The sequence below is a fragment of the Marmota marmota genome, unplaced genomic scaffold (genome assembly GCF_001458135.2).
Source record: "Marmota marmota marmota unplaced genomic scaffold, marMar, whole genome shotgun sequence".
Lineage (NCBI taxonomy): Eukaryota > Metazoa > Chordata > Mammalia > Rodentia > Sciuridae > Marmota > Marmota marmota.
This window is the reverse complement of record NW_026000082.1, coordinates 24785916-24801203: the sequence shown is the minus strand read 5'-3', so window position 1 is coordinate 24801203 and position 15288 is coordinate 24785916. Positions and strand designations below refer to the sequence as shown.

The window sequence follows — 15288 nt, the reverse complement described above, 5'->3', positions numbered from 1 at the left end:
CTGGTGGCCAGATAAGATTGTGCAGAGTGGCTGGCAGCTGGGACCGGGTGGTGGAGACCAGGCCACCACATATTTATGGGCACTTGGTCACATAATGCTTGCCTGGTTCCCAGTCCTTAGAAAATAAAAAAAATTCATGGTCAGTTGCTTTTGAAAGATGCTAAACATGCTTCTTTTACTGCAGGACTCTCAGAGCTGGCCAAGTGCTAGCCTCATCAGGGCTCTCCCAAGGGGGAACATGAAGAGGACAGTGTTTACCAAACCCTTCTCAGAGGAACCTCTCAGAAACTTCAGTGTGGGAAATTCTACTCTAAGCAATCGACACAGATTTTTATCTAGAAATGCATTCTGGGGGATGAGTGAGGGCAGGTGGGTCATGAGCATGGCAACAAGGAGACTGGTTGGAAGCTACTGCAGTTACCAGGGTGGAGGGGATGCTTCATGAACCACACCAGTGTCGGTGGGGGGGTGGGCATGGAAAGGCTCCAGGGACTCAAGATGTGTTAGAAGGTAGACTCATGATTGAACTGCCATCAGGAGGTCAGTGCCTCCATGCACTCCCTGGTTTCTGGCTATGTCTGCTCGGTCTTTGCCTATAACTTTCTGACAACAGGAAGGATTATGCTGAGAATGTACATGGGAGTTGGGCATGACAAGGGTGGCACTGAGTTCTCAGAGGAACAAGTTTGTTACCAGGTGGAAAGTCCAAGAGGGAGAACGGGACTGTGGACAGACCTGGAATGAACAGGGAGGAAGGAGAAGCAGCAGAGCGGGTGTCCTTGAAGCCGGGGCGGGGCAGTGACACTAAGGATTGAACCCAGGACCTTATTTGTGCTACTCAAGCACTCTACACTGAGTTGCATCCCAGTCAGAGGAGAGTGTTTCAGAAAGAAGAGAGCAGATAATTCCCCACACTCCAACACATTAAACATTAAAAGCTAAGATGTGATGCTTTTACCTATCAAACTGTCAGACTTTCACTTGCATACACATAACTTAATAACAGACAATTGACCAGGCTGAAGTAAATTGGATATACTATGTATTGGGGGGGGGGGGGCCATGTACATTGGTGTAACATTTTGGAGATTATCAGTCTTGATCATGGTTAACACATCAGTTAACATGTTTTTTATAAATCCACTTGAAGAAATTTATCCTAAGGAAACATCAAGATGTGTGCAAAAGTTTTCTAAGAGGTCTAGACAATTGAGTTAGTCAGATTTTTGTCACATGACCAAAATATCTGACAAAACCAGCTTAAAGGAGGAAATGTTTATTTGAGCTCACAGTTTCAGAGGTCTCAGTCAGCTGGCTCCATTGCTCTGGCCTAAGGCCATGGAGCTATTCACCTCATGGTAGCCAGGAATCAGAGAGGAGCCTGGAGGACAAGACATAATCCCTATGGACAAGTCCCCCTGCCCCACCTGCCTACAGTTACACCCAGTTAGTCTTTTTACATTATTAACACATCAAATGGATTAATGATCTGATTGGGTTACAGCTCTCATAATCATTTCACTTCCTGCATTAACAGGAGGAACACTTCACATCCAGACCATAACAAAAATACAGGAATATTCCTGATATTTTTATATTAAGATATATTTACATATACACACAGTCAGTTATGCAAAAAAAATAAAGTCACACCAACATTTTTTATTACTTTATCAGTAATTTTTTTATTTTATTTTTAGTTGTAGATGGACACAACAGCTTTTTTTTTTTTTTTTAATGTGCTGAGGATCAAACCCAGTGCTTCAGGCATGCAAGGAAAGCACCCTACCACTGAGCCACAACCACAGCCCTCATACCAACATTTTAATAGTGCTGTCCCCTGGGTTATGATTGTGAGATTAAGTAACTTATTCTTTTTGTAATTTTCTGGGCACGTCAACCTTTCTACAATTTAAAAAAAAAAAAGCCCCATTCCCATGACACGGACATTATCAGGGCCCTTTGCACAATTTCTATGGAGTGGTAGGAATGGAGGCCTGTGTGGGATGAGGGGAGGTTGGGAACAGCTAAGTACAATTGCTGCTGCAAAGACTGTGGCTCAGAATGACCTGGGGGCAGGATAAGATGAACAAATAAGTAAGTAGAAGAATAGAGCTTTAGGCCCAGCTCTGCCATAGCTTTGTTTGACCTTGGCCTCTGTGGATCTTCCCATTCCTTTGGAATGGAAGAGATGCTAATAACAGTCAAATACAATATTGCACATGATAACACTTTGTAAATTGTATAGTGTGTGGGGAATTATATTATCACTCTGTTATTACATATATAGTCCTCTCTCCCCTTTTGGCAGGAGGATAGGATCTCTACATGTTGCCCAGGCAGGTCTCAGATCCAGGGTTAGAGTGATCTTCTTGCCTCAGCCTCTCCTAGTAGCTGGGATTATAGGTGTGTACCAGTGTACCTGGCCCGTAACCCTTTCTAACATGTCACTGTCTGCAGTTGGGTTACTATTTCAAAAGTTTTTGAAACTCTTGTAACCCCTGTTGTTTTCTACCAAAGTTTGCTCTGAAGTGAATTATCAAATATTTACTAGACCATACATATGAAATTCACTGCAGCTAGGGGCCACAAACAATTCTTTTGGGGTATTGAGGTCCTCAGCTTAAAGAATGATTTCTATTTCTCAGTGTCACCTTACTACCATCTGTATATCCATCTAGCTGAGCACTTCAAACATGATGTATAGTCTTAAAAAGGTACCCAGGTACTGAAGGAAATCCTCTTTGAGAATGAATTCCTGCTAATGCGTGTAGACAAAGAAGAGTGCTAAAGTCTGAAAAAAGGATGCAGAGAAGAATAGCCAAGGAATAAATCTTGAGAGGCACATTTCATTGGGACTGAGGAAGAAAGAGCTGAGTGTGTTAGGGACTGTTAAGTCAGACCATCCAGATGAGCTGAGCCCTTAAGAGACAGCCAGCCTGATCTCCTTTGGTGAGCCTGGGGAAACCCAGGCTCATAGCAGGAAGGCTCCCAGCTGGTGGGATCTGTAGCTCAATGATTTTGATAGCCACAAGTTAGTGCTTTTAATCCAGTGCTTTGAAATGGTATGTCAACATATCATATGTTGAGAAGAAAAGAACAACAAATAATGGTGGTGGTTCCTTTTTTCCAGAGTTCCTCAGCAGTCTATTATTCAAATATGCCTAGTACTTTCCTGCCCCCCCCCCTTGGACTGAGGATTGAACCCAGGGATACTTTACACTGAGCTATGTCCCCAGTCCTTTTTATTTTTTTATTTTGAGACAGGATCTCACTATGTTGCCAAGGCTGGCCTTGAACTTGTGATCCTCCTGCTTCAACCTCCTGAGTCACTGGAATTATGGGTGTGTGCCACAGTGCCCAGATATGTCTAATATATTCTAAAAGTAAACAATCTAGGCTGGATGAGCAGGTAGAGGGTTTTTATAGGATCTTTCAGGGAGGAACAAAGGACATACTCCCAAGAAATTATTTCTTTTACGTTAATAGTGTCTTTCATATTTAACATTTGTTTTGGGCTTACTGATATCTTCTGTGTGAATCATAATTTAAGTTCTGGCCTTACAACTCCAGAAAGCCATGAGACAGCACCGTGGCCTTCAGTACTGGTTCCAGAGTCTCCCACCTTAATGTTCCGCTCCACTTGCAGCTGCCCCTTCAGCTTTTTACTGCTTTCATTTTTTGACTTAACAGTTTCTCACTGGCAAGTTTTGTGCATGGTCTTGTTCTTTCTCTCTCCCCCCACATGTTTACTTCTTAATGATTCTGTCATCTTTTTTTTTTTTTTTTTTTTTTACTGTTCTGAGTCCTTAGACCCTTATCTTTTGGATTGTGATTGACTGAATTCAAACAAAAGAGTCTAGACAATGTCAATTTCACTAATGTGTTTTTTTCCCCCAATTTCCTTATCACATATCCTGCAAATGCTGAGCAAAAAAATACACGTCCTATGAGAGAGAAAAGGAGTTTTGATTAACATTGGCGCCCTGTGGTCTGTTGTGCCTGCTTCACCTTGAGCAGTTACAGTATGCTTACCCCAGGGAACAGTGCAAAGCAAGACTGGGACAGCAGAACAGGATGGTACTCTGTACACAGAGACTTGCTTATTATCACAAGCTAGGATATTTTGAGTCCCTGTGTCTGTTGTGGGTCAGAATTATAACAAAGCTGATAAGTCATGGATATAGCTTTGTTTTTAAAGAATCCACAGATGGTACAAGGCCTGTAAGTTAAGTAACTATTTTCATGGGATCAAGCTCCTATACAACCATTGAAAATGTATTGTTAAGATTAACTGACATTGTGTATGTGTGTGTGTGTGTGTGTGTATCCCCTTTTTTAGCACGAGGTAGAACTAACATCGAACTTAGAGAGAAATTCATCCTACCAGAGGGGGCATCCCAGGGAATGACCCCTTTTCGATCACGAGGTCGAAGATCCAAACCATCTTCCCGGGCAGCTTCTCCCACCCGCTCCAGCTCAAGTGCTAGTCAGAGTAACCACAGCTGTACATCCATGCCATCTTCTCCAGCAACCCCCGCCAGTGGGACCAAGGTATGTGCTGACCTCCCTTATGGCCTCCTTCCCCATTCCCATCTTGGCAGTGTTCGTTGTTCAGGGTAGCCTCTGAAAGACTCCCAGGAAGAGAGGGACATAGAAACATACAACCAGCTCTACCTAGTATGTCCAGGCCCTGGCACAATACACAGATATGCAGACTTTAAAATGTTTACAGTGGAATAGACAACATTAAATACACAGACAACATAAATACACATTCAGGCCAGTTACATCAGAAGGATTTCTTTCTTGTCATTGCTAGTTTGAATTTGAGACACCCAGAGTTCCTAGTTTTGAAAACTCAAGCACTGTCTATGCAGCTGAGCTAACAAATAATTTTACTCTTTCAATTGGTCATGTATAAGGAATGCTGTTGCCTTTCTGCCTGGTCCCTCTTGTCCTGTTGGACTGATGTGCATTTTATTTTGTTTTCTATTTCTTTAAAATTTAGTGTCTTCTATTTTATTTATTTGTTTATTTATTTATTTATGTTCCAAATTTGTCCCCTTTCTGTTCCACTTTCAATTGTTCCCCTCCTTCCCTTTGGATTTTCGTTTCACAGACTCCACTTCAGTTCTCTCGCTGTTATGACAAACCCTGGTTGGTAAACAGTAAGGCTGGCACCCCTGTCAGGGACAGCCATTGTCCTGACCTCCAGCTGCCCAGCCCCGAGGTAGAGTATGGCTTTGCTGAGTGGGGAGATGGTCAAGATGAAGCCCTCGCTCATTTCAAGAACCTGCCCAGCTCTTCTTCCTGACACAAGCCCATCTCTCCTTCATTCTTATGTGCTTCTGGCACAGCTGATTCATCTGGTTAAGTGTTTTCAGGAGTTTCTAACTCGGATTCAACAAAATTGGAGATAATTGAGAGATACCTAAAACTAGATCAAATTTGTAACAGTCTTCAACATGATATTTGTTCAGTGTGGTGAATAATGGTCATTCCTGGTGACTTGTTTATTCATTTTGTTTATAGTGGGGCCTCTTGGAGTCTCCAAATGTCAGATACACAGTCGAGTTATGAACACTTGAAATTCAACTACGGCGCATGTTCACCAATATTCTATCTTTGCTTACAACTGGAGAGTGGTTGGCACCACCCACCCTGACACCTCCCCAGGGTGGTTGGTACTGCCACACTGGCCCAAGGCATGGATATTGTCTATTTCAGGCAAGCGCAGTATCAGTGACCACTGCTCTGGGACTCTGATTTTAACTTTTGAATTCCTTGGCCGAGCATAGTGGGTTTCTGTAGCTTTGATTTGAAAACACTTGCCAGCAATGAAGCATGTTCAAATGCAGCCGTTAAAATGCCTAAAGAGTTTTAGAAGAGCAATGTTTCAGAAACAAAGCATGGACCAGCAGCTTGTCTGATCACAGTACATGTTTGCATTCTGGCTCCTACAGGGAAACTTTGGGTTCTCGTGCCTCAAAGCATGGCATTGTCTTTTGTCAGGAAAAGCTTCAGGCAGACACTGGGGAGGCATAAGAAGGCAGCGGCTGTGAATGAACTGCTTTGGGATTCATCCTGCTCCTACCTAAAACTCTAGTTCAGAAATCTTTCTGGTTTAGAACATGATCTGGGGACTTGGTGCCATGAAACCCCAACATTTGACTTGTTGATCTTGCTTCTCTTTCATAATGGCTCCAGTTTCATGAAAATCTCAAAACTTCTAAAATTGTAAACATTTAATTATGAAATGCAAATTCTCATACAGTTCTGGTAGATGGGCTTTTGTCTTAAGGTATAATTTTTTATTTTCATTTCATTTTGAGGTTTCAGGTTTCTTTACTCATTGATGTCCTGTTGCCAGGCCATGTCCTGCCAGCCTGGAGTCTCTAGAGCTGGGGATTCCTGGCAACAGTGCTCGCTGGGGAAGGATGGCTTCTGAAACTGGTGCTCCTCTCCTGTGGGCCAGGAGAGTTCCTGCTTGAGTGTTAATCACTTTCTGTTGCTTTTACCTTTCCTTTATAAATTAAACACAGCAAACACAGTGAGGTGGGTTGCTTTACTCTCCTATCTATCTGTATAAACATCTTAAAGGTCCTGGAAAACAATTTATGCAACTGATTTCAAAGAAAAAATAGCATGTTGTGGTGTGAATGATTTAAAACAGTGTTTCAAGTATTCTTTATCCTCCTAATTAAGTCTGTCTTTAAAACACACACGTTGGTATGAAAAACGTAGCTCCTACTGGTCACTGGTAGCAGTAATAATAACACATAATTCCCAGTTTAGAAAATGTTTCTATACTTCATTTATTCATTTAACAAGGTTTTTTGTTTTGTTTTTGGTAGTAGGAATTTAACCCAGTGCTTTACCACTGAGCCACATCCCCAACCTTTTTTATTATTTTGAGATAAGACCTCACTAAGTTGCTGAGGCGGTCTTGAACTTGCCATCCATTTGTCTCAGTCTCCCCAGTCACTGGGATTACAGGTATGCGCCACTGTGCCCAGCTCAACAAAGTTTTATCAAATTCCTCTTTTGTGTCAGACAGTTTTAGGTGCAAATGGATTTAAAAAAAGTCCCTGCCTTTATGGAGTTGAAGCTTTACATGGGAGAAAGCAGCAACAAGCAAGTGTACATGTACGTCAGACAGTGATAGTACTGTGCAAAAACTGCAGAAGCAAAAATGCAAGCTGTGTCACTTGAGTGGTGAGGCAAGACCTCTCTGATAGGTCAGCCTCTCAGCAGAGCTCCTGAGGGAAAGGAAGGGTGTGCTACACATTTGCTGGGGTAGGAGATTATGCAACAATGGTCCAGGCAGAGTAAAGAGCAAGAGGACAAGACTAGGGACCTCCCTGGGCTGGGAAGTACTAACCAAGAGAAAGTATGGTAAAATTAAGTAGGAAAGGCAGGATTTACCCTTCATTTCCCAGGGAGAAGCAAAGACACTGGGTCAGTCACAGCCCAGGTGCAAACCCAGGCCTCCTGGATCCTCAGTCTTGTTCTGATCACAGTCCTTCTCAGCTGTTTGGCCTAAAGTCAAGTAATTTTATCTGTACTTATCAACAAGGATATTAGACTAAGAGATCTTGACTGAAGTTACTGCACCTTATGATGGAAATTGGGTAATACTTGAATCTATTAACATTTTTAATTTCTCTCCCCAAAATATTGATTCACAGGATTTTTTTGATTTTTTTTTTTCTCTTTGCTCATTTACTGTATTTCTGTTTGTTATAACTGTGGTAATTTAGTGCCTGAAGATTTTTTCCATTTCTAGTGGAAATTTGTCAGCAAAATAAAAGGTATTAGGCATTTTGAAATTTTAATTAGATCTTAAAGTCTTTGGGAATCATCAGAAGCCATGAACATAGGACACTTTCAAAATATGTCTTTGTTTTCCCGGACTTTTAATTTGTTTTTCAGTTGATCAGATATAAAGAGGCTACATTGACTTTTTTGAAATGAAATTTTTGTCAATGATTTCACTAAGTAAATATGACCTTTTAAAAATTTTTTTTAAGGTTATTCCATCAGCAGGCAGCAAGTTGAAACGACCAACACCAACTTTTCATTCTAGCCGAACGTCCCTTGCTGGTGATACCAGCAATAGTTCTTCCCCAGCTTCCACAGGTGCCAAAACTAATCGGGCAGGTAAGTATTTAAACAGTGAAGTATGTGTGAGGCAAGGGGTGAGTGTGCATGGCCAGGCTTAGAACTGGGAAGTCTGCTGACAGTGATCCCTACCCCCCAAGGAGCTAGAGATAAAAAACAGCACTTAGTGTATCCAGAAATAAGGACCTGCAGGTTTTCAAATGACCTTTGCTGCTTTTCCTTCCAACTACAATTAGCTCTAACCTTGCCTTCTGAGAGCTGGTACTTCCACTCCCAAAGCTGGGCCACCTGGGGTTTTTCCTCATTGTTTGGGGGTTTTGTTTGTTTATTGCTTTTTGCGGTGATGGTGGAATTTTGCTTTTGGGGAAGTTTTTGTTTTATTTTTGGTTTTTGTTTTGAGACAGGTTCTCACTAAGTTGCTAAGGCTGGCCTTGAACTTGCAATCCTCCTGCCTCAGCCTCCCAAGTTGCTGGGATTACAGGTGTATGCCACTACACCCGGCTGAGCCACCTGTTGTTGATCAGAAATGATCACAGTTAAAAGAATATGAAAGAAGAAAGGGCTAGTCCATAGCTGGGCAGTTTGCTAGTAACTTTACCAACACCTTATATTTATTACAGCCAGTGGTGAACTGAAAAAAGTCAAGGAAAGGTTGCATCTGCTTACTGGCTGATGTTGCTTCTGGGAATTCAGCTTCTTTCCTGGCCCTCTGCTTCCAGTTCTTCACCTCCATCTCTGTCTACCTGCATATTATCTCAATGCTCACCCATCTGTGCTGAAGTTGGAGCAGACCCACTAACTCCACTTTGGGGGCATGGCAGCTGACAGCACTGCTGGCAGAAGCTGCTTTCTGTCCCTCAGGAGGCCAGCTTCTCAAGTAGACTCACAAGCCAGAAAGACTCAGGGACTGTGTAGATGAAATAACCAGGGTTTAGTGAGGCTGTGATTTGCCCAAGCCTACACAGCAATCAGGTGGAATCAGGATCAGCACCTTACCCTGTCGTTTGGTCACTGGTTCTTCCACCTCATATCTTCTATATTAAAGTCTTCTGCTTTATTCTTGAATTCCAGACCCTAAGAAGTCAGCCAGCCGCCCTGGGAGTCGGGCTGGGAGTCGAGCCGGGAGTCGTGCCAGCAGCCGGAGAGGAAGTGATGCCTCTGACTTTGACCTTTTAGAGACGCAGTCTGCTTGTTCAGACACTTCAGAAAGCAGCACTGCAGGAGGCCAGGGCAGCTCCAGAAGAGGGCTCACCAAACCTTCCAAAATCCCGACCATGTCCAAGAAGACCAGCACTGCCTCCCCCAGGACTCCTGGGCCCAAGCGATAACGCTGTACAGGCACCCATGCCGCTGTCCTCTTTGAATCCTGCTCCACACATTGGGTGTATATTTATTCTGAACGGGAGAAGTTATATTGTTAAAAGTGTAAAAGAATAATTGTGTTATGAAGCTGCCTTATTTTTTTTCTTTTTGTAAGTTACTATTTTCATGTGAATATTTATGTAGATAAAATTTGCCTCCTGGTAACCCTGTAATGGATGGGGTCCAGAAATATTTGAGAAAAACAAGTGAAAAGGTCAAGATGCGAATGTGTATTAAAAAAAAAAAAAAAGCCTCTTCATAGGGTTTCTGCGTGGTGCAGGGGTTGTAAACCTGCTTTATCTTTTAGGATTATTCCTAAATGCATCTTCTTTATAAACTTGACTTGCTATCTCAGCAAGATAAATTATATTAAAAAAAAATAAGAATCCTGCAGTGTTTAAGGAACTCTTTTTATAAATCACAAGACACCTCAATTAGCAAGAACTGAGGGGGGAGCACCTACTGCATTTCCATTGTTTTAATGTTGTGTGATGTTAACTGAAGAGAGGAATCCTAATCTAGGTGGCGTTTCCACAGGATACAACAAAGGAGTTTATTGCAATACTGTCTTGGAGTACTGTCTCAGTACTGGGTGTTTAAAGGACACATAGCTGCTAGAATTCAGGGGTAAATGTAACTGTTCATAAAACGTCAGAACATTGGGGTTTTAAACTGATTTGTAATTATTCAGCCTTGCCACCAATTACTCCTGTACTCACCAGGACCCAAACCTTTGGTGAGGGAGAATCCTTAGTGGCATTGCGAATTACAGATTTATTTATCTGGCATTTTTTCTATTTATTCAAATGGTCGATCAACTTCCCACAAACTGAAGAATGAATTCCACAAGCCTATTCTGAAAATGTGGGCCTCAGACAAACACTTGCTCATTCTCTGACAGAGCACACCAGCACACTCGTTCACCAGTCCTGTCTGCTTCTGTCTTTTTTTTTTTTTGTGCGTAAAAAAGTCAACTGACCAAGTGACCACAAAGAGGGGCAGTCTGGGGCTCCTGTTTTTTAGCTGCTGTTCCTCTTACAGCTCCGACCATGTTGCTGTGTGATTATCTCAATTGGTCTTAATTGAGGAAGAAACTGAAGCTCTACCAATGAACTGTTTAAAAACAAGACACATTTTGTATTAAAATTGCTTGCAGTAACAATTGTTTTGTAATTCCTGATTTTATTTTCAATCATTATCTTATATTTAAGTGTTCCCTAATGTATAATAGTGTTGTAGGTACTTAAAATACGTTATTCAAATCGAGTATCTTAATGGATCTAGAACTTGTTGACAGTTTAATCCTTGTTAATTTTGTTTAACAAGGCAACAAACATACACAGGTTTGTAGAGAATCTGCCCCACTTACATGATTAAACTAATAGCAATGTGTAAAGATTTCGTACATTAGAAATTACAAAATCCTGGGGTTTGAGGCAATGGGCCAGTTTCCCATAATATCCCATAATATAATATTCTGTTTAAATGGTAGAATTTCAGAAGTGGAAGCAAAATTGGTCATCGTTTTACCATACAGAAGGCTTGCTTTGCTCCCCAGACTCCATGCCAGTGAAAGAAAACATCTTTTTATTTTGGAAGACAAGGATCTACAGGTTTAAGTAGGAAGTTGGGCAGAGATACCGTTTCAAATGCATCCAATTTAACTTCCTTTGTTTTCTACATGGAGAAAACGGGTGAAGAGTGATTTCCCTGAGATCACAGAGTGAGTAAATGGCAGAAATGCACTTTAAACCTGATCCTTGACTTCTTTAAGTCTGGCATTTCTCTTTCCTCCAGCCTGTAGTTGGCTTTATAATGAGAAGAATAACCAAAATTAACTAATTCTAATAACATGAAAAAGACAACATGATAGGAAGGGCCCAAGCTCAGACCATCAATATTCTTGGTCATCAGACCACCTTCCCATTATGATACAAGAATTTGGCAAAATATGTTTACCAAAGCTGTTTTGAGGCCTAATTTCCAGATTAGAGAAGTGTACAACTTGATGGGTCCCAAGGAAGTGCTTAGGGTTCTTCAAGCTGCCAGAACTTTGCAGAACTTTTCACCCCCATGGACTTCTGCCTCTAGGCCTCCTGGCAACAGAAGCATGCTAAGTCTTTCCAGTAAAGTTCAGCAGTGGTGGCACCCAAAGAAAGTGTATTTCCACTCAACAAGTACCTGTATGTGAGACCATGTACAAAATAGACCAGAACAAGGGTTGAAATAGAATTATAGTTCTGAAAAATGGTTTAAAAAATGTTGGTGTCTGTTAGGATCTTCAATGATGTGATAAAAACAGCTAACATTTATTGAGTACTCACTGCAGACCAGTGATTGTGCCAAGCACTGTGTACATTCTCATTTAATACTCATCCCAATCCTAAAATCACAAGTTCCCTTTTATGGAAGAGAAACAGCCGGAGTTAAGTAACGTTCAAGTCACAAAGCCACCAACCAACTGGGAAAAATCCTTCTTTTGACTACTTTCTCCAAGAAACCCTCCACACCTCAGTCCCCTCCCAGGTCTGCTGGTCTGGGGTTCCACTCATACTAACTGGCCTTCACTTCATGGCTTCCTCTCCTCTGCTCTTCCAGGCTCTTTGTTGGCTGGGAGTGCAGCTTTCATTTTGCCTTTGAAATGACCAATTTGGTCAATGGCCACTTCTGTTAAGTGAGGACAGCTCAGGACAGGGTCTCATTTGCTCATCTCTGGCTCAAGGCCACCCACTCAACAACCACCCTGGTTGTTGATGAATTGAATTGTGGGCTGAATCCTTTTGAGAGTCTAAAACCTGCTATTTTTAGGTCTACAGAAAATTGAAGCCATTGTTGGGAGACAGCTATCTCCACTCATCATAAATCAAGATAAATGGTTTCTGTCCTAAGAATCAGCCCAACACTGGGCTGCTTGCTGTCTAGCTAGGAGCCAAGCATTGCACAAAACATAACCTGGAAATTACCAGCTGGACTAGAGGCTCCAAATGCTGTGGTGTGGATTCATGGGGATGCACAGGGTACAGAGAGGACAATGAAGGGGATGTGGGCAGGAGACTCAGCCCCTGACCCAGCTGACAAGAACAACCCCTTGAATCTGCCCTCCTGTCCCCAGAACCTATGGATTCAGTCTCCTAAACAACTTTCTCCTCTGCCTCTCCATCCCATCACCATGAAGGGTTCATTGTCAGTCCCCTCTTTTCCCAACTGCTGTACCTGCCCCCAATTCCAGACCCTGACTTCAGTCTCCCTGTAATCGACATTCTCTGCATTCTGGCTCTGGTCTCAAATTGGTCACTTTCCACATTATCCTTAGGTTAAAATTCAGTGTTTTTATGGGGCTTGCAAGGAGTGTGGAAATTTTTTTTGTTGGGTAATAGAAAATCTAGACACTAACAAATGATTACATTACAATTTTAGTGGAGACAGGAGGATTGTGAGTTTGAGAACACCTGGGCAACATAGCAAAACCCTGCCTCGGGAAAAAAAAATTAGTTGATATTTAAAACCTTGAAGTTACCAATCAAAATGTGGTTTGGTTGGACATTCTACCTTTATTTGGAGGTTTAAGTTTGAATTCTCATGGGAGACATCATAATTACTAGGTGCCCAAGGTCCTTATGTTGCTCCCTGCAAGGCCCTTTGTGGTCCATCCCTTGGCAGCCCCTCCAGCCTCTGTTCCTGGATCTGCCCTGCTCTCTGGGTTTCAATGAACAGCTAACCTCTAGGTGACCACCTGCCCCAGGCCAGCTCCACTGTTGTATCAGCTGGGGAAAGTCCCTTACCCTCAACTTCCTCATCTGTTAAAAAAAAAAAAAGTTGTGCCTCAACTTCCTCATCTGTTAAAAAGAGGGATCCAGAGGCTGGGGTTGTGGCTCAATGGTAAAGTGCTTGCCTAGCACACGTGAGGCTGGGTTTGATCCTCAGCACCACAAATAAATAAATGAATAGACAGATAAATAAAAGTATTGTGTCCATATACAACTAAAAATATTTTTTTTCAAAAAGAGGGTTCCAATTGTGTGCACCCCATAACAATTATATTAACATTACAGAACGGTACAGGACACACACACTCTACATGCCTGGCAAGAGGCAAGTGCTGTTAACCTGCTATTATGATGCTCCCTGGAATCTAAGGGTCTTGACACAGGCCATTCCCTCTACTGCAGCACTTTCCTCCCACTGACATTTCCGGTCCAACGGAGCCAATTCCTTCCAGCCTTCGGAGCTCAGTTTAGGTGTCAGAGGCAGGCTAGCTAGCACCTGTAGCAAGCGCTAGGATCAGCAGTAGTGAACGCAGTGCGCACGCGGGGCCCGCTGGGTGGGCGCATGGGGAGAAAAGATTGAGCACGCGTTGGAGGCCTCCACAACAGGGCACACAGAGAACCGCGGGGACTTCCAGAGACGGCAGAGAGCTGTTAGTTGGGACCCGAGGCCGGCTGCTGCTGGCAGAGGAACGTGCCCCTCCTTCGGGGTGTAGTTGCCCAGCTCTTCCAGATGGCACCTGAAGGTGCGAGTAAGGCCCGTTAACGTCTCCCGAGCACTAAAGTGCGGCTGCGGGTCTCACGGCTGGCTGGACCAGGACTTGGGATCTCCGCCCCGCTGGGCGCTGGAGGACACGCCCTGCGGAGCGCCAGGTGCCTGCTTTTCCGAGACTGTGGGTTCTTCCGAAACGAGGCCCTGCATTGCTCGCATTCGGGTGGGTGGGGAACCCAGGACCATCCCGATGACGCTGACGCCAGGCCTACCTATGAAACTCTCGACAGCCCACCCACCCGCAAACACAGGGCTGCACCTCGAGTTGCTACCACCCGCAACTCCAGCAGCAACCCAAGGCAGGTTCTGCGCCTGGTCCCCGCCCCTGTGTCCCATTGGTCTATCTCGGGGAGGAGGCGGGGCTGAAGAGCTGCACCGACTGTCCGGCAGCTAGGAGGTAACTGTCAGGTCTGCGCGGCCGGGATCGCCACCGAGCTCGCCGGTTGTCCCTGCCCGCTGCGTCCTCAGCTGGCGGGACCGACCGACGGCAACAGACTGATTAGTCCCAGTCTCTGCTGTAGCCTATGCCCTGTGGCTGCGGCGGCCGCTTCCCCACATCCCAGAGCCCAGACAGGTGCCGCGCGTAGGGGGTTCTGGGAATTCCCTGTGACCCCGGGAGACGCCCGCTGTGTCTCGCGGACCTCAAAAGCTCAGTCTGCTGCTCGCCGTCGGGGCGTTCCCTGGCCGGGCTACGGAGCAGATGCGCGCGGGCTGAGTACCCCGGACCGGCCTGCCATGGCCTGGCGCCCCGCCCAGCTCTGGCTCTTGGGCCTGGCGCTGTGCGCGCTGAGAGGCAGCCCTGACCCGCGCCCCCTGCACAACTGTCCCCAACGACGGCTGGGCGATCGAGAACACCGCGACATGCAGCGTCAGATTCTGGCGGTGCTCGGTTTGCCCGGGCCACCCAGGCCCCGTGCGCCATCTGCTGCTGCCCGGGTGCCCGCATCTGCCCCGCTTTTCATGCTGGACCTCTACCGCTCCATGGCTGGCGACGACGATGAGGATGGTGGGTACCCGGAGCGACACCTGGGCCGCACCGACCTGGTCATGAGCTTTGTCAACATGGGTGAGTTGCAGGGGGCCCCAGGATGGCATCAAGGACCCCTGGTGTCTGGGAAGTGACGGCAGCCTCAGGCTGGCACTCCTGGGAGTGAATTGGGCTCCAGGGGAATTTGCGCATCCTTGGACAGTGCCAGTACCTGCCCTGGGCAGATAGTCAGGGATCTGTGACAGGAACTGTGGAGGTCAGGGGGAAGACTAGTGGTC

At 44.6% G+C, this 15288-nt stretch overlaps 2 protein-coding genes across 34 annotated transcripts in view; both read left to right on the top strand.

Annotated features, from left to right (window-relative positions):
* Macf1 (microtubule actin crosslinking factor 1) overlaps positions 1–10648 on the top strand; it is a 334558-nt gene extending 323910 nt beyond the window's left edge. For 23 of the 33 annotated variants that reach the window (XM_048815714.1, XM_048815707.1, XM_048815706.1 and 20 more), the window contains 4 exons: positions 4343–4554; positions 5123–5233; positions 8034–8163; positions 9196–10648. In XM_048815714.1, the coding sequence (XP_048671671.1) occupies positions 4343–4554; positions 5123–5233; positions 8034–8163; positions 9196–9452 (710 nt within the window). In that variant the 3' untranslated portion in view covers positions 9453–10648. The remainder of the gene's footprint in view (positions 1–4342; positions 4555–5122; positions 5234–8033; positions 8164–9195) is intronic. The other 10 variants (XM_048815718.1, XM_048815716.1, XM_048815715.1 and 7 more) reach the window with 1 other exon arrangement.
* A 3750-nt stretch (positions 10649–14398) lies between these two features.
* Bmp8a (bone morphogenetic protein 8a) overlaps positions 14399–15288 on the top strand; it is a 29954-nt gene continuing 29064 nt past the window's right edge. Inside the window, exon 1 of the mRNA XM_015484732.2 lies at positions 14399–15088. Coding sequence (XP_015340218.1) covers positions 14758–15088 — 331 coding nt within the window. The 5' untranslated portion in view covers positions 14399–14757. The remainder of the gene's footprint in view (positions 15089–15288) is intronic.